The sequence below is a fragment of the Chiloscyllium plagiosum genome, unplaced genomic scaffold, assembly GCF_037043375.1.
Source record: "Chiloscyllium plagiosum isolate Xiang-an unplaced genomic scaffold, Cpla_swu_hap1 HiC_scaffold_5, whole genome shotgun sequence".
NCBI lineage: Eukaryota > Metazoa > Chordata > Chondrichthyes > Orectolobiformes > Hemiscylliidae > Chiloscyllium > Chiloscyllium plagiosum.
In genome coordinates, this window is record NW_028270143.1 from 101,449,511 (window position 1) to 101,467,940 (window position 18,430).

The following is an 18,430-nucleotide window of genomic DNA, read 5'->3' on the forward strand; positions in this document are numbered from 1 at the left end:
GCGCGGCGCGCGGGCGGCCCGATTGGCTGCGGGACGGAGCGGTTCTGTGGAAGGGGGGGGGGACGGGGCGGCTGCGTCCTGGGGGTGGTCACGTGGTGGCGGCGTCTTGGTGGGGTGGGGGGTGGTGAGGGGAGGGGAGGAGCGTTCTCTGTGGTGGGAGGGCCAGAGTGTAGAGGGGGGCTGGCGCTGTCTCCGCTTCGCTGGGTTCTGGCTCTCAATAGGGAAGTGAAGGGGCGCTGCGCTGACGGTGTGTACATGTTATATGAGTGAGTGTAAGAGAAGGGTGCATCTCACTTCATCTCCTCCTGCTCGTTCTGCACTAGGCTCCTTGACTTGGACGGGTTGGTTTCGGGAGATCTCCTGACCTTGTGTGTTGTCTTTCTTCCTCCTCCTTTCCCCCCCCCCTCCCCTTCCCCACCCCCCAACCTCTTTATCCTTTTTTTTCCGCTGAGATAACTCTGAACGGTATTTCGGGGGAGGGAAAGCCTTCCGCTTTTTTGATTGAATCGTTTTGTGAAAGAAATACCAGCAACTGCAGTTCGCAGGCAGACAGTATGGATGTTCTACCGAGATGCAGCATTTTTCAAGAGCTTCAGATTGTGCACGACACTGGCTACTTTTCAGGTCTCGCATCACTTGAAGAATACTGGCAGCAGGTGAATATTATAGTTACTTCTTTCTCCAAAATAAAACTCAGCATTTTGCTTTTTGTGTGCGACCTGCATCAAGACATGCATTTGTGCTCCCCAGCGGTGATTCTCAGTGAAAATTGAAGTCTACCCCGTTTCACAGTGTTTGATACTCAAATGTTATTTTATTGCATGTGTCTGAAACGTACTATTGACTGGGGAGGGGGGTAAATCGGGAGGTGGACTAGGCTATAGTGTTCTGTATGAGGTAAATATGTATTGGAGTAGTTGTAGCAAACTCCAGTCCTCTGACTCAAATTTGCCAGTTGCAGTAACTGTCAAATTGCCAAGTGTTTAAAAAAAACTTTAGAGCTGTATTGGCTATTGTCAACTCGCCGAACCTCCCAAGCAAGAGTTAGAGCGGCGCTAACAGGAGCGATTAGCAATTTCTGCATTTTTTTTGGATTACAGTTTTGTTTTATCAAAAACACAATAAAATCCCTAATCAGGAGACTTGCCAGACGTGGTGATTTTTATTCTTGTTATTTACAAACGTAATTGAAAGAAATGCTGTTTAAGTAACTTGCTGTGATGTTTCTCTCGAGATAACAGCAATTACCATAAGAATAGTAAAAGATAAACCCAGTTCAAATACTCGCTGAGGAGCAGGAATGATTTGAACTAAGTTGAAATGCGTGTGGACGGTTTGTTTAAAGATCCTGCGTTGTATAATTGCCTGCGTCTCTTCACCCCCCCCCCCCAACACACCCCCCTGTTCTTCAAAAGAAGCTGAAACATTCAGTACGCGATTGAAATCGATCCAAGTAGTTTCCTTCAGGCATTTGGGTTTGGGCGGAAAGCCAAAGTAGTCCTCGCTTATCCCTGAGAGACGTTTTCTACTACAACCTAACAGTTCGGTCTTGTTTCCGATAGGTTTACTGGAAGCTATGGGTGGGGGGCGGGCAGACGGGAGCGTTGAACACGAGTTCCCCAATCTTTCAATCGATAAAATATGTGCTTTTTGTGAAGAAATTAATATAAACACATTCATAAGATATTTTCCTTGGACAATAGATTGCAGTAAATTCTCTCACCCTGAAGATTGAACAGAGCATAAGTTGCATGTGAGGATCAGGTATTGTGAAATACTAAAATGAGGAACGTGAATTGTCCTGAAAAAGCCAGATCGGATGGCTTTGAAGTCCAGTCTTAAGTACTGTACAACCTCCCAGCAACCAGTAATTTAAAGTTGGATTTGCAAGCACAATGAATTACGCCAGATAAACTACAGATTGGGAATCTAATGTTAAAGATCGGGTGATCAAATCATTTGAATGTAGCAACTTTTAGCGACGATCATATTAGGAAATATTTTCCATGTATGCTCTCATTGGAAGTCAAAATCTCAAATGCAAATTAAGCTTTATTTATGTTTAGTTTCTTTTTCCCTAAGAACTTCCGGTATTGATTCATTTGTTCGTGTGTGCACGGTTGCTAAATGCTGAGCCAAGCAATTTGTGGCAAACGCCAGTATTGGGGGTGGATATTGTTGCTCGCGCCATCGTGGTATTAATTTTTTTTTCGGTTGGAGAGGAACTTGGCAGATGGTAAAAACATATAGGAAGTATCCTCTGGACTGGGGATTGTAGTACAGTGACTCATAACGAGCTCTCTCAATGTTATTGGCCAAAGATACCGAGGGAGAGAGAAGGGAAAAATGTTTTGCACTCTGCACTATGGGACTTCCCAAGAGCATTCCGGAGTAATTTCCTATCCTGCATCCTGTTGAGGAGCACTTTCCTACGTTTTTTTTTTCTAATTGACATTTTAGTCGGCACACAATGAAGGTGAACCGGGCCAAGGGCTCTCTGTTTGACTGTTTGCTGCTGAAATCCATTCTGTACACTGTGCTCGAAATTCTTTGAAAAAGCTGAAAGGTTGCGTTTCTACACATACCGGAAGCTGCGGTTCTCTGGTAGCTTCACAGGCACGTCTGTACTTTTGAATCCAGCGCACAGCCTGCAAGTCACTCTGACTAAATATGGATTTCGGTTGTCAGTTACGCCAGGCGCCAGAAGCTGTTTTTTAAAAAAAATAAAAACGTTTGATGAATTTAATCACTTGCATTGGATCAGAGTTATGCAGCAAAAACAAAATTACATAAAAGACAGTTCGCGTATATTAAAGGTGTGGGGGAAATCTTCGTAGTGACAAGTTAGGTGCTAAAAAGAGGACCTCCCCGTTTTGGCGCAATAATTTGAATTGATGGTTGAAAACGTCAAGTGTCATTATCACTGAAATATCATAGATTACGTATTGGAGCTGAGTGGGTTTTGTGGCTGCTTTCAACAACTGAAATTATTGCATGGATATTTCAAAAAAATTACAATCTAAACCTATCACATTAATTTAAAAGTCCCAAATTATGTCTTTCAACATTTACAAGTATCTTACAACAAAGCTGTTATTACAAGTAAAAATACAAAGCCAAGTAAAAGAGAGCAGTCAAAGTAATTGACAACAGAGATGTGGGGAGGGTTTTTGTTTTGGGAATGATTTGACCCCTTTAACCTCCATATATTCCTTCCTTGCAGACTTGCCTAGAGTTGGAACGGTACCTTCAAAGTGAGCCTTATGTCTCCGCATCTGAGTTTAGATTTGATGGACAGGATGACATCTTGAGTAAGATCATTATGGTCTGTGGGGACAAGGATGAAACTGCCAAGAAGAATGCAGGTTTATTGGAAGAGGAGACCCAGGAGAGCCAAAACCTTGAGACCACCAGCTTAAGCTCCGACGCAAGCAGTGAGTCACTGGACAGTTCAGAGGAGCTTTCGCCCACTTTAAATTATGCCTCAAATCCCTTAAGTACTGCTCTGGCAAATTCAGAAACTGTAAACTCTCCGGTTCTGTCCACTCCACCATCGTCTCCAGAGCTAACTAAGGAATCTTCTACGCAGCTGTGGACCAATCTGCAAGCGAGCATTCCAGAGCTGAGTACACCAGTTAAAAGTCGTGGTGGAAATGCTACAAAATCGTTGGAAAAATCTAGTCCTGTAAATGGAGAAGCATCACCTGATGGCAGGAGAAGGATTCATCGGTGTGATTTCAATGGCTGTAGGAAAGTTTACACCAAAAGTTCACATCTAAAAGCACATCAACGTACTCATACAGGTTAGTACACTATTGCATAAGAAAGCAAAGAGATGAGAACTGATGTAGCAGAGGGACAATAGATCAAACGGTTCCCGTCTGTGCCATATAATTCTGCTGTTCTATGGTTGATGCAAAACAAGCTGTATCATGTGAATGTGTGCTTTATACGAGCAACAGTTTCTACGCTGGTTGGAGGGAGAAATTATTATTTTGTAAAAACCGAAAGAACTGCAGATGTGGTAAATCAGAAACAAAAACTGAACTTGCTGGAAAAGCTCAGCAGGTCTGGCAGCATCTGTGAAGAGAAATCAGATTTAATGTTTCGGGTCCAGTGACCCTTCCTCAGAATGATTTTGTGTTGAGGGATTTCATGAGATTCTTTTCAGCAATTTCTTTGCTGTAAACACTGAATTAAATCTGTTTGTTAGATGCCAGCCAATTCAAAGCAATGCACTGTTTCCTTAAGAGGGCCTAATCGTGATATTTTATTGTCTTATTTTGTATATGTGTTTAAATGGCAAGAGCCAGTTCAGTAGGAGTACTGCTGAAGTCTTTGACTATCAAGGACCCACGTCTGAATTCCAGCCTCCATTGACATTTAGACTTGGCAGTCTTCTTACTCAGAAGAATGTTGAGCAGCCTGTCAGAGCACTCTTCTGCTGCAGAGTCTTTTAATTGGTTGATGGCTGAGAAAGAATAAAACAGTTGTCATGGCATATCCTTTTGAGCCATCCATGGATGGGCCATGAGATTTGATTTTCTTCTGGTCCACTCCAAACTGGCCTTCGCTTTATGCCTGAGACCTGTACAAAAAGGACTACTCTCTGGCAGCAATTGCAACACCCACAATGATTGCAGAGGTGGTGCTTGTTGTGGTGTTGCCAAATTATTTGTCGTAGTCATGGATCACCATAGGTCGTGCAGAATGAATAAAACGTGGCAGCTAGGGGATCTAATACAAGGAAGGGAGAACAGGAAAATATTGGCAATGTGTTAGCCATACCACCAAATAAAGTGCCAAATGTCAACTTAAATTTTGGACCAGCTTTCAAGCCATTTGTAGGGTAATGCTGTTTTATTTCTCCAAAGAGAGTGCTGCTAAAAGGAATGAGAATTCTTTTCTATTGTTTTTTTTACCCCTGGGATGTAGGCATCACTGGCTAGGTCAGCATTTGTTGCCTGTCTTTCGTTGCCTTTGAGAAGGTTGTGGTGAGCTGCCTTTTTGAATCGCTGCAGTGTGTGTGCTGTAGGTAGACCCACAGTGCCCATAGGGAGGTGGTTCCAGGTTTTTGATCCAACAACGCCCTCAAATCTACTGTTGATCTGATTTGGTAGCCCATTCTCCAGATGCTCCCTGCATGAGGGGGAGGCAGCTTGTGCATCTGATTAAGGACTGGCACAGTTTTTAAAAATTAGCTGTAGAAGAGTATATTTCCATGTTTCAATTGGATGGAGTGGGAGGGGAGAAATCTTGAGAAACTTCACGATATGAAAACATTTCTTGAATCGTAAGACCATAAGGCACGGGAGTGGGAATGAAGCCATTCAGCCCATCGCGTCTACTCTGCCATTCCATCATGACTGCTGAATTTTCCAATCCTATTCTCTCACACACCTTTTGTCTGTTTATGATCTTTATCTGCTTTGCCACATGGATTGTCTAATATTTCCACAAGCGAATAGTTGACAATGTGTGAACAGAGCACATTTTCCCTGTTCCTTGTTAGTGATTCATATTCTTAGGATCTGACCAACACAGTTATACACAAGAATCCAGGCACAATTTGCCTCTGTTCATTTCTGTTTGTTGCATATTCGCAATATCAAGTATTTTGAATTCTGTTCCAAATTCTGGCCAGTATCCAGTGGCAGATTAGGCAGGATTAACTTAACGTTGACTTGCTGGAGAGCAATAATAGTAAAAATTTTACCTGTTTGAGCCAATCAAATTATTGTGACTTCTGATAGTGGTGAGGTAGTCATATACATTCCAAAAAAACTTATTCCTTTTATAAATCTATATGAGATTAGATTACTTACAATGTGGAAACAGACCCTTCAGCCCAACCAAGTCCACACCGACCTGCTGAAGTGCAACCCACCCATACCCCTATATTTACCCCTTACCTAACACCTGCGGGCAATTTAGCATGGCCAATTCACCTGACCGGCACATCTTTGGACTGTGGGAGGAAACCGGAGCACCCGGAGGAAACCCACGCAGAATGTGCAAACTCCACACAGTCAGTCGCCTGAGTCAGGAAATGAACCCGGGTCTCTGGCGCTGTGAGGCAGCAGTGCTAACCACTGTGCCACTGCGTTGCCAAAACATCAAAACAAAACATATGGTAAACATCAAAACAATACAGGTATATTTGTCTGAAAGCTACCTTTGAACTTAACGTAAACCTAAATTTAGACAATCCACAGAAGGTTAAAAATTGCACAACACCAAGTTATAGTCCAAAAGGTTTATTTGCAAGCACTAGCTTTCAGAGCACCACTCCTCATCAGGTGAGCAATAATAGTGAAACCAAGTTTCAGAGCTTCAAAATAAAGCAATAATCAGTGTTTCGGATTGTGTAATCTCTGTCCAGATGGGAACGTATTTGAGCTAACAATTCTGAATACTTGGAAAAATTGTGACAGATATTAAATGCTCCATTCCCAATTTCTGAGGAAGTTTAGGTGACAGGAAGTTTGAAATGAGGATTATTTAGGATAGCAATGCCAAACCAATTATAACATCAGTCTGCACAGTCCCAATGGTTCCAGGCTGATTGATTTTTTTTTTCCTGACATAATTTCGTTCCTTGCATATGGGTTTAATTAATGCTTCATTCTTAATATGCAATGCAATTGTCAGCTTTAAAAAATCCATAGCTGATTAAATAAAATACAGATATCTAATTACTTCTCAATGGCTCTCTCAGTGCCATAGGAGAACTGCCCTCTGTTTAGCATTTGGAGAAAGCAAAGCTGTCAGTAAATTTGTTGTTGCCAATGCTTCACTATGTTCCTAGCAATCATAAAATGGGCATGCTCATTAACATTCTGTAAATAACTTGAACATCAGGCCTTAAATGTGAATAACATTTGAATATGATTCCCTGTACTTGAGCTCTTGAAGTAAAATGTGAAATGGCAAATATAGTGTCAGTTCTCTCTTTGGCTCTCCCCCCTCTTCAGTTCCCACCCCCTCTCTTTCTCTCCCCCCACCTTTCTCTCTTTTTTTTTCTCTCCCATCTCTCTTGTGCTCTCTTTTCTCTCTCTCTTTCCCTCCCCATCTCTGTCTTTCTTTCTCCTCCCCTTCCCTCCACCTCTTTCTCTCGATCCTCATTTCTCTACCCCCCTTTTCTCTCCTCCCCGCCTTTCTCTAGTTCCCCCCCCCCTTTTTTTGGATTAGATTAGATTAGATTACCTACGGTGTGGAAACAGGCCCTTCGGCCCAACAAGTTCACACTGACCCTCCAAAGAGAAACCCACCCCCAATGTTTTCGCCTGACTAGTCCACCTAACACTACGGGCAATTTAGCATGGTTAATTCACCTAACCTGCACATCTTTGTATGAGCGTCCTCCCACAGTCCAGACACTGGGAGAATGTGCAAACTCCACACAGACAGTTGCCCGAGGCGGGAATGTGAACCCAGGTCCCTGGTCCTTTGAGGCAGCAGTGCTAACCACTGAGCCACCATGTCATTTCTCTCGTTCCCCCCCCTTCTCTTGTTTCCCCCCCCCCCCGTTCTCTCGTTTTCCCCCCCCCGTTCTCTCGTTTTCCCCCCCCCGTTCTCTTGTTTCCCCCCCCGTTCTCTTGTTTCCCCCCCCGTTCTCTTGTTTCCCCCCCCCCGTTCTCTTGTTTCCCCCCCCCGTTCTCTTGTTTCCCCCCCCCGTTCTCTTGTTTCCCCCCCCACCATTCTCTCGTTTCCCCCCCCTTCTCTCGTTTCCCCCCTTCTCTCATTTCCCCCCTTCTCTCGTTTCCCCCCTTCTCTCGTTTCCCCCCTTCTCTCGTTTCCCCCCTTCTCTCGTTTCCCCCCTCTACTCTCATCCACCCCCTTTGTCTCGAGTCCCCCCTTTTGTCTCGCCCCCCCCCCCACTGTCTCGTCCCCCTCCCTTTCTCTTTTGCCCCCCTTCTCTCTCGCCCCCTCCCTTGCTCTCGCCCCCACCCTTTCATCCCCCTTCTCTCTCCCCTTCCCCATCTGTCGCTTTCTCTCCCCTTCTCTCGCTTTTCTCCCCCTCCCCCCCCCCATAATCATCCCTTTTTAAAAAATACTTATGTTGTTTATTGGAAATGATACCCTTTCTTATTGTGCAAATTCAAAATGTATTCAGTGGTATATTCTGCCTTTATTTTCTCTCCACAGGTGAGAAACCTTACAGGTGTTCATGGGAAGGCTGTGAATGGAGATTTGCACGAAGTGATGAGCTGACGAGGCACTTCAGGAAGCATACCGGGGCAAAACCTTTTAAGTGTGCCCATTGTGACCGGTAAAGGCATATAAACTACTCTGACTCTTTGCACCCCTTCATTGAGGGGCTAAGTTTTGTTGCATAGCACAACAGCGATTTGACACTTTATAACCATCTTTGAGTGGCAGGTTTGCTCAATCTCCTCAGCACCATCACAAACTACAGTTTGTAAATGTCCGAGGTAACATTGTTGCAGCAAACTTAATCACATTTTAAGTCAGACTGCGAAGCTTACAGTAAACAGCGAATGTGGAAGGTTGATCCATTTTTATTGCCAGAATAATTAAAGGCTCCTACTGAAAAATGCTATTTTTATTTGAAACTGATTTCCATTAATTCTGCAATCAAACAGCATTGGTACAGACTGCCATTGTATGCAATGTGTAGATCTTTTCCTTCGCTGCCGAGCTACCTTCTCAGTGAGAACAACACTAGATGTTGACTCTAACCTCCAGCTTGACCAAATAAGAGATAAAAATGAGACATGTCAGCAACGTTTTATTTGGCTCCATTGAAAGAGAACACCTGACGATTGTAAGACATATTTCAGGGTACACTCTGATTTAATTGGAGTGGTAAACAGCCTGAGACTGAAACTTGCACACCTTGAACAATCCTTTAAAGTAATTCTAAGAATGGAACTGCTATAAGCTGAGCACACCTTGAAACTGAAGCAGGAGCAATAGGCTACCTGAAAGAAAAAAGACTTAATCAGGAAAGTGCCGTGCTGAGCTCTTCAGAATAAAATATATCTGTGCTCAACGAGGCAAGTTACAAACTAGAGCATGCAAGTTCCACTTTTGCTGACTTGAGGGTAGTTTCTGAATCTGAACTGATATTCTCAAAGTGACACACTTGAGTTATGTAGGAACATCTACGAGTTTGCATCCATTTTGTTTGATTTCAATTCATTTGCATTTTTAGAAACTATACAATAATAAAATCAGGGTGGTTTGTAATTCTTTTCTTTCTCCTCCTCCTCCTCAGATGTTTCTCCAGGTCAGATCATTTGGCCCTTCACATGAAGAGACACATCTGAAAGTGTCCAAAGAAAAGGTCGGTTGGCGATTCAGCTTCATAATTGAACTGCCACACAAGGAGGAACGTATGCTCCAGCCAAAGCATGCCATTTTGCACCCTACCCAGTAGCCTCCAGGGCCTTTTTTGTCAGGGTGTTCTCAGAGACTGTTGGTGTGAGTCGCAGCATAGTAACTGTGGTACATGGTGTTTTGGGTACTTTCCCAGATGTGTACACTGGTACCTAAGCGTATGAGTGGCTGCCGAGCCTCTGCTGTGAGCATGTGTACTGAGAACATTGACTGGGTTGACTGTATGATGAGGAACCAATGATTTTTTCTTGTGGTGAGGTAAGATTGCATTAAAGTGGGCTGGATGAGTGTGTGTGAGAGAGAGAGAGAGAGAGAGAACGAAAGAGAAAATAGAGAGAGGGACAAACCTGGAGATGGGATAACCGCCAAATGTCTCCATTGATCCATGCCTTAAAGAAGGTGCTGGACAGGAGACTGACCCCTTTCCCGTGTGAGAGGAGCTTTTGGTGTCTGGTGCAGCAGATAAATGTGCAATGTGTCGAGTAGCCTTGTTCACTTGCTACAAAAAAGCTAATTTGTAATCCATTGTATAAGCTGTGTATTAAGGATATAACACAACTATAACTTTCATAATAAATAGAAAGGTGTTGCATGATTCTGGGGATTGTACACTTTTCATTCTTTGTAATTAGGGACTGCAATTTGATTCCAATTATGTGCAGTTTAAAAAAAATCTAGTTGGGCAATTGTTACATAACATAAAGGAAGCCTGGACTCTCTTTTTTGGTTGGATACCACTATAGCTTAGCAACTGATTTACTTAAGCAGCTAATTTTGGTCTTTGTTTTATTTATGCCTAAGGACTAATTTCTGGTTTCTAAATGTTAATGCACTGTTGACATGAAATAATGGTGCCTTATGAAAGTGACCTTGCTACTCTACTGTAGCAATCTCATGTGGGTCACCAGACAGGGGTATGGGTGACTTGGGCTCCATTAAGGCTCCCTATCACATGATCTTGTACTCTATGCCTCTTTCTGTCTTTGACATGGAAACAATAAAAAAAAATTTCTTTAATCTTCTGAGTACTAAATGCCAATTTTTGTCTACCCAAGTATTAAATATTCTTTTATTTTTTTATTTTGACTGAATATAATGTATTAAAAAGATCTATTAAAGATGTTTCTTTATTACAAAAAAAGTATATTGATGTGCTGTTAATGGTAACACATTCCTCGTACTCCTAGCATAAAAAATGACCATGATAAATTGCTTGGCTGTAAAGCACAGTTAATTCAGAAAAAGCATTTTTGCTTATAACCCTAATGTAGTAAAACAGAAGATTTATAATGGTTAACAGTGACATTGGAGAGACTCGAACATGGGATGAATCAGATAAAGTGGCTCACAGGGGCCTTTTGCGAGCACTAATTTCCTTTTGTTAGCCTGCTGATTCGGCACATTAGGTATTGAGCTGTCTAGAGTGCAATATCTTAATTTGACCCATCAATGGACGGCCTGAGATGGCGTTTTAGCAGACAAGTAAAAACGCAATTGCAAGGGTTGTGAACATGGTCAGAATGCCATTGTATTTCACTGTCGCGAAGGCTAACGGGAGTCACTTACTGAATTTTAATCAACTGCCTTTTTTCTTTGTTAAAAAAATCGCACAAAAAATATCCTTGAACATCAGGAACTGCTGCTGATTAAATTATCAGACCCACTGGGGTCTGGTGGTGGAGAGGAATGCAGTTGGATGGTATAATGTTTACACAAACACATGGTTTTGAGGGCAGAGACATTCGCACCTTCCCTTCTATGCATTTTTTTATTTGCTAAAACCATATGAGGCAGCTGCTTTTTTTTTGAAGACAACTTATGGCATTTTGTAAACTCTGCATGTATGCTATGCTCTACCTAGTTGTAACAAGCCACTAAGTAAGGATGCCAATGACAGAAAGTACAAAAACTTGAATCGGCTCGTGTTTTTTAATGCAATATATATATATATGCGTACGTATATAATATATATACATTAAAAAAAGTTGAAGTCACTGGAAGAAAAGGTTAGGCCATGTACTATTTTTCTATTAACTTGCCAATGAGCAGTACTTGTACTGTTCTGTGGATAATGGAGCCTTAATGAAACCATATGACCTTTGGCTTGCGATAAAAATTGTTCTTATTATTGATGTTTCACATTTCTTTTTAAAAGCCCTGTTTATCTCCAAACCTCTTTGTAAAATTTTGTTATTTGAAATCTTTTTACAAGGTTTTATTTGAAATCGTTTTTTGCAAGATTGTTATATTTCTGTATGAATGTATTTTTTATTGTAAAACAAATGGAAAATTCTTATCAGAATCTGTCTCTTTTGTTTCATTTCATCCCGGCTCGTCTTGAAGTTACTTGAATACCTTAAGCTTTTTCCTTTCTGTTTTTGTTTTAACTTGAGTCCCTTTATTAGTGATTGTCACCTCGTCGGTTTACAGATTGCAGCTTGATAACAAGGAAGAGGGTAAGTCGAGTATTCCTGTTGCAGAACTGGTAAAATGCTCCAACAGCATGTTCAGTGGGATTATAGGCTGAATGCCTGGTCTGCATCGTGATCCAGTGATTATTGCTGGTTTCCCTGGTAGATGTTAGGCATGGCTTTAGCAGGAAGTGATAAACAAGCGGTAGACAAATTGTTCTAACTTGTTATGGCTGTTTATGCCAGTCTCCATTCTCCAAGTGACTCTTTGGAGAACAAGAGGTGTGGGAAAATCCCTATGTTACACCTGGAGTCAACAGTCTACATTGGAATAGGCCAGGAATTGTGGCATATAAAGCATTGTATTTGCTGAGGGCCACAGGTGAAAAGTGATAAGAGTTTAAATGGCTTGCACACCAGATTATGAAGGACTGTATCTTGATCCGTTTGTATCTGAGATTTCCAGTATAACGTGAGGAACTCACTTTATGCTAAAGCAGATCTGGCCAGGATGCAGCGTTGCCTTAAAAGGCTAATTGTACACACTGACGTTTCAATGATAGCAGAGATTACATTCACTTCTGTGAGATTCTATCGACAGCAATCAGTCTAGATTCAATTGGCTGTGAATTTCATTGCTTCTTACACAGGTCTTCTATAATGCGATGGTTGCGTTCTTGTGTGACACCGAACTAGATAAAATCGTGCAATAAAATAGCACTTTAGTGTTGGTGATGCAATCACGTTATAGCCAACATCTGTCTTAGAAGTTTGAACTTTAGAAACTGTGTCCCCATTTGTCAACACATTACAGCCAATTCGCATTGACCACATGCATGTTATAGCAGCAGGACCTGTACGGCATTTCAGCAAACTGGTTTTCAGTTCCTACATAATGCAATTATGATAGATTTGCAGAGTAACGGGGAGAAAGGACCATGATAATCCATGATGTATTGCTGAGACCAGCAAACCTGGTTTAGACCATAAAACGTAGGAGTAGAATTCAGCAATTCAGCCCATTGAGTTTGCTCTACCTTTCAGTTGTGGCTGATATGTCTCTCAACACCATTTTCCTGTTTTCCCCATGTATTCCTTGAACCCCTTACTAGTCAAGAGCCTATCTATCTCTGTCTTAAATACACTCAATGACCTGGGCTCCACAGCTCTGCACCAGTGAGTGTCACTGATTTACCATCCTCTCACGGAAGACATTCTTCCTCTATCTTCTGAAGGGTTGTCTCTTCACTCTGAAGTTGTGTCCTTGGGTCCTATACTCTGCTGGTAGTGAATTCAACTTCTCCACATCAACTTTATCCAGGCTGCTCAGTATGCTATAAGTCAATTAGATCACCCCTTATCCTTCTAAACTCCATCAAGTACAGACCCAAAGTCTGCAATAGCTCTTCATGTAAGAAGCCCTTTGTCCTCGGGATCATTCTTATAAACCTGTTTAAATTCTCCTTCGTGGATTGTAGGCTTTGTCCTGTTCTAACACTGAAGTGAAATATTACAGTGGCAAAATGGGTTACTGCTTGGTAACTTTATGCCAAAGTTTTCCCCATTTCTAAAATAAATCTGAGAAAAATGATTCAAGGGAATATAATACAATGTGAAGAGAAACACATCTAGAATATTCGCTGTAGCAGAAAAGACTGGGGGGACATTTAATTGAAACATATAAATTTATATAAGAGCTTGATATAAAATAAAAATATTTCCACTTCAGTGACAAGGGGGCAGAAACTGAATGATTAGCACTCAAATCATAAACTGGCAATTGCTATAAGTGGCTGTTAATCACAACATCCAGGGAAGCTGATTCAGTTGTAATTGTTTAGATATATAAATAAAGGGGGAACATTTTGCAGAGTTAGAGGATGGGACTAAGTAGAAGGCGTCTTCAAAGAGCTACCAATGTCACAATGAGACAAATGACTGTGATGAAAATAGAATGTGAAAAACCCATGAAGGAAAAATGTGTTAAAGGCTAAGCAAGGCACAGTGAAATGGAATAGTGAGTTCCTGTGTTATTTACCGCAGTCGCATCAACAAAATAATTTCAGTGAGGAAGTCTCTATCTAAAATAGATCAGGAGTTAGGCGATATGTACAACTGCCTCAGTGGTGTAGTCCTAATAATCACTGACCCCATCAATGTGCTGGGGACCTAAATTCAAATTACATCGAAACAAATGGTGTCATTTGTGTCTGGGGGAGAAAAAAATCCCTGGAATTCAAAGTTTAATCATGATCATGACAGCAATGGTAGTTGTTGTGAAAACCCTGGTTCACTAGTGCTTTTTAGGAAAGGAAATCGGCGATTGTTCCTGTTTTCGGCTATGCAATATGGTTAACTCTGAAATCGCCTAGCAAGCCATCGATGCAAGTTATATCAACCAATAAAAAATTCCAAAAAACAAATGAAGTTCACCCATTCACCAGAAATGACAACAGCAAACTCAGAATTAAAATAAAAACAGAAAGAGCTGCAGATGCTGGAAGCAAGAAACAAAAACAGAAATTGCTGGTAAAGCTAAGCAGGTCTGGCAGCATCTGTGGAGAGAAACCAGTGTTAACATTTCGGGTCCAGTGACCCTTCCCTGCAGTGACCTCTTACCAAAAAAAAATTGGGAGAGCTGTCTCACTGACAAATTAAACAAGAGCTTGACGTAGTCACATTACTGGAATCATATCTCACAATGTCCCAGACATTGCTACCATCTCTGGGTATGTCCTCTTCTACTGACAGAGGTGGCGACACAGTGATAAACTGGGAAGGTGTTACCTGGAGTATGAATCTGGATTCCATTATGTTTCTTGCACCAGACATTAAAAAAAAGAGCAAAATAACATTCTGCTGATTATCATGTACCAACATTGCCTACACCTTGAGCCCAAGTCCACGTATGTCAGTCTAAAGCCGTTACCATTCACTCCCAAGTTCCATCAAGGAATGGCTGAAAGCACTAGGTACTGCAAAAACTGTGGACTTTGAGAATATTCTGGAAATAGTACTGAAGATGTGTGCTTCAGAACTTGCTAAGCTGTCCCAGTACAGCTACAACATAGGGATTTATTATCCCACTATGTCCAGAACACAAACAGTTGAATGAGTGTAGCTCAGTCGATTGCCATCCCACTAATCTCAATCATCTCAAAAGTGATGGAACAAATTATTAACAGTTCTACCTAAAAATATTTAGAATTATCTGTTAACAGATACTCAGATTGGGTTCTGCCAAAGCTACTCAAACTTGGATCAAACTTGGACAAAAGAATGGAATTTCAGGCTAAAAGTAAGGGTGACCGCCCAAGGTGATTAGGAGCACTCGCAATACTACAGTCAATGGGAATTGGGCATGGGGCGGGGGGGGGGGGGAGTGGTTGTTTCTGCTGATCGGAGTTGAGCATATGCAAAGGAACATAATATGGTTGTTGGAAGTCAGTATTCCAGAATCTCACTGCAGATGTTCCTCAGGAAAGTCTCCTTGGCTCAACCATCTTCAGTTGTTTTATCAATGACCTTCCCTCTAGTATAAGTTCAGAAGAGGGAATGATCAATAATGCCCGTATAATGTTCAGCACCATTCATGAGTCCTCAGCTTCTGAGGCAGTCCATGTACAAATGCAGTAAAACCCAAACAATATCTAGGCAAATGCTAATGAGCAGCAAGGACCAATTGTGCCGCACAAGTGCCTATCAATGGCCATTTCAACAAGAGAGAATCTAATTATGATTGGTAGCAAAAAGCCAAACATATGAATTGTCCAGAGATGGATCTGTTGGCTCTCACTGAGGTGGAAGTCCCAGCTTATAGCACCCAACCAATCAGTCCCAGCAATGGCAGTGGTTGCAATGGTCAGAAATGGGAAGCAAAACCAGACAATTGCGGCAGGGATAGGTCTCATGGTGGGAGTGATAGGGAAGGCACAGAGACCTAGAGGTTCAGGGACATTGTTCTTTGAAACTTGTGTCATATGTAAACGGTGGTAAAGAAGGCATTTGGTACGTTTGCATTAATTGCACAGACCATTACATATAGCAGTTGGAATGTCATGTTGAGATTGTACAGGACATTGGTGAGGCCATTTTTGGAATACTGTGTACAGTTCTGGTTGCCCTGTTATGGAAAGGATATTATTAAATTGCAGAGGATGCAGAAAAGATTTATAAGGATGTTACCGGGACTGGAGGGTTTGATTTATAAGGAGAGGCTGGATAGACTGGGATTTTTCATGGAGCATAGAAAGTTGAATGGTGGCTTTATGGGGGTTAGAAAATCATAAATGGCATGAATAAGGTGAATAGCAAAGGTATTTTCCCTAGGTAGGGGAATTCAAAACTAGAGGGCATAATTCTAAGGTGAGAGAAGAAAGATTTGAAAGGGACCTGAGGGGCAATGTTTTCACACAGAGTATGGATTGTATGTGGAATGAACTGCCAGAGGAAGTGGTAGATGCAGGTACAGTTACAACATTTAAAAGACATTTGGACAGGTACATAAATAGGGAATATTTAGAGGCAAATGGACTAGTTTATTTTGGAAAACTCGGCATGAACAAGTTGGATCGAAACATCTGTTTCCATGCTGTATGACTTGATGACTCTATCAGTGGTGGGAAGATGGATTTAGATGCCTTGATGGAGAGGTAGGAACTAAGGGAGTGTCCATGGATGTCCATGAGTGTCCTTTATAGGGGTGATGAGCAACTGCCCAAAGTGGAAGGGCATTGTTTGTGGGAGGCACCCCTTCTTTGCCAGGTTTCCCCTTAAACCAAGCCTGAAAGCCACCCACCTGCCTCAAAAGTGATTGTAAACAAGGTTCAGCCTTTGAAGATTCAATAATTAGCCCTCAAATGCCTTAATTGGGACAGAGATGGTTGGGCCATCCTAAGACTTGTCAACTACATGTAAGCTTGCGGAGAGGTCGGAAGTGGATGAGGGACCAGAAGGAAGGTTAACCAGGAAATTTCATGAGAAACAGTCAACCATATTACTTTTCCTCCTGTGGCTTCTTATAATGAATTAATGTTCTCCACAATATTTTTAACTAAATAGTAAGCACAACTACAATGCTGTAAATTGAATTTCTGGCCATGCCAGAACGTACACCAGCCCACAATAGACAAACTTAAGTAGAAATATTTAAAAATACACAAAAGTTTAGAAAGTCAGTCACCATGGAGAGGGCTCCAACAAATCCCTTCATTCCAAAAAGATCTTTATAACCCTTCTCCAGAAATGAATCCATTAATATAGCTAAATGGTTATAACCCTTTCAGATTCTGTTGCATTGCAAATATCATGTATCAAAGAAGCTGAGTTTTCTTTCTTGGAATTAACATTCAGAATTATTAAGACTGTTATACTTTCTGCTTTCCATAATCACTCTTTAGTCTCAAAATGTTGTTTGAGCATGTTCTGTTGCTCTCCGTGTGACTGTTGCATTGATAAACAGATGCCTTATAGCTCAACACATGACAGCAATGTGACAGTGAATATGGTGCCCTGGGATATATATTTACTGAAGAATTAAGCCCCAGTTCTTTGCAAATAATATAACAACATTGCAGATTGTCATCAAAATTATCTTCCATCCTAAACTAGGTATGATATTTTCTCTGTTTATAACAATACACATCATTGAATTTCCCAGTTCTAGGAATTACTCAATAATCTGCATTGTCGAGCTTCAGCTGATTCAAGTTAAGTTCATTTGGCTCGCAACTGAAATGTATCAGCAAGCCAACATGGACTTGACCCTGTCCTAGAATGGATCTGGGTGGACACTTGTGATAAATAGAATAATAATGTCCTTTTGACCCTGGTTTGAAATGCTCAGCTTGTTGTATAAGACTGTACTTTGTAACATAAAAGCTGAAGAAGTTCACTCATCTGCAATTAGAACAGACGTCTTAGTCAGCTTTCCAGCACATTGCTGGAAATGATGAAAGGATTCTTGGAAGCAATGCTGGAAGTCCTAGCAGATATACAATGCTGTTTGTTCAACAGTGGTTGAACACAAGTTTTGGAGCTGGCAAAATAGTTACATCAAAACTGTGAGAAACCTCTCTTAATTGATCCTGAAAACCCAATTTGAGAGTTTTTAGCAAAATCAAACATTTCATCAGGGTCCGATTTATCTCTTGCTTTAAGAATTAAAAATATTCAAATAATATTTCTCCTTTCGCTTCCACAATTTGCAAGCCCAGTACTTCCTCTTAACTCAGGTTGATATTCTTAAGGTATGATTTGGAGCCGGTGTTGGACTGGGGTGTACAAAGTTAAAAATCACACAACACCAGGTTATAGTCCAACAGGTTTAATTGGAAGCACTAGCTTTTGGAGCGTTGCTCCTTCATCAGGTGGATGTGGAGGACTATAAATTCTGTGTCTCACAGTTGTGTACTCCACAACCACCTGATAAAGGAGCAGCGCTCCAAAAGCTAGTGCTTCCGATTAAACCTGTTGGACTACAACCTGGTGTTGTGTGATTTTTAAATTCTTAAGGTAGATATCCTTTTTCTCTACAGCCTGTAATGTTTGAATACCCATGCTGCAATACTATGGTGTCCTTTGTACTTAATAGTCCAAATTAACTATGCCAGCACCTTGCACAGACTGTCACCTCTTAAAGTATGTTGCAAAATTGA

General features: G+C 41.5%; 1 protein-coding gene across 1 annotated transcript; it reads left to right on the forward strand.

Annotated features, from left to right (window-relative positions):
• Positions 1-222: 222 nt before the first annotated feature.
• On the forward strand, positions 223-11,665 carry LOC122550090 (Krueppel-like factor 6). Its single transcript, XM_043690647.2, has 4 exons — positions 223-656; positions 3,224-3,803; positions 8,149-8,272; positions 9,242-11,665. The coding sequence occupies exons 1-4, from the start codon at positions 555-557 to the stop codon at positions 9,291-9,293; spliced, it is 858 nt and encodes a 285-aa protein (XP_043546582.2). The 5' UTR covers positions 223-554; the 3' UTR covers positions 9,294-11,665.
• Positions 11,666-18,430: the final 6,765 nt, after the last annotated feature.

What these genes read in the sequence shown, in the direction of transcription:
- LOC122550090 (XM_043690647.2), top strand. Translation starts at nt 555, where the DNA reads ATGGATGTTCTACCGAGATGCAGCATTTTTCAAGAGCTTCAGATTGTG. An exon ending in TTGAAGAATACTGGCAGCAG is followed by an intron (nt 657 to 3,223) that starts GTGAATATTATA and finishes CCTTCCTTGCAG; the next exon opens with ACTTGCCTAGAGTTGGAACG. An exon ending in AAGTGTGCCCATTGTGACCG is followed by an intron (nt 8,273 to 9,241) that starts GTAAAGGCATAT and finishes CCTCCTCCTCAG; the next exon opens with ATGTTTCTCCAGGTCAGATC.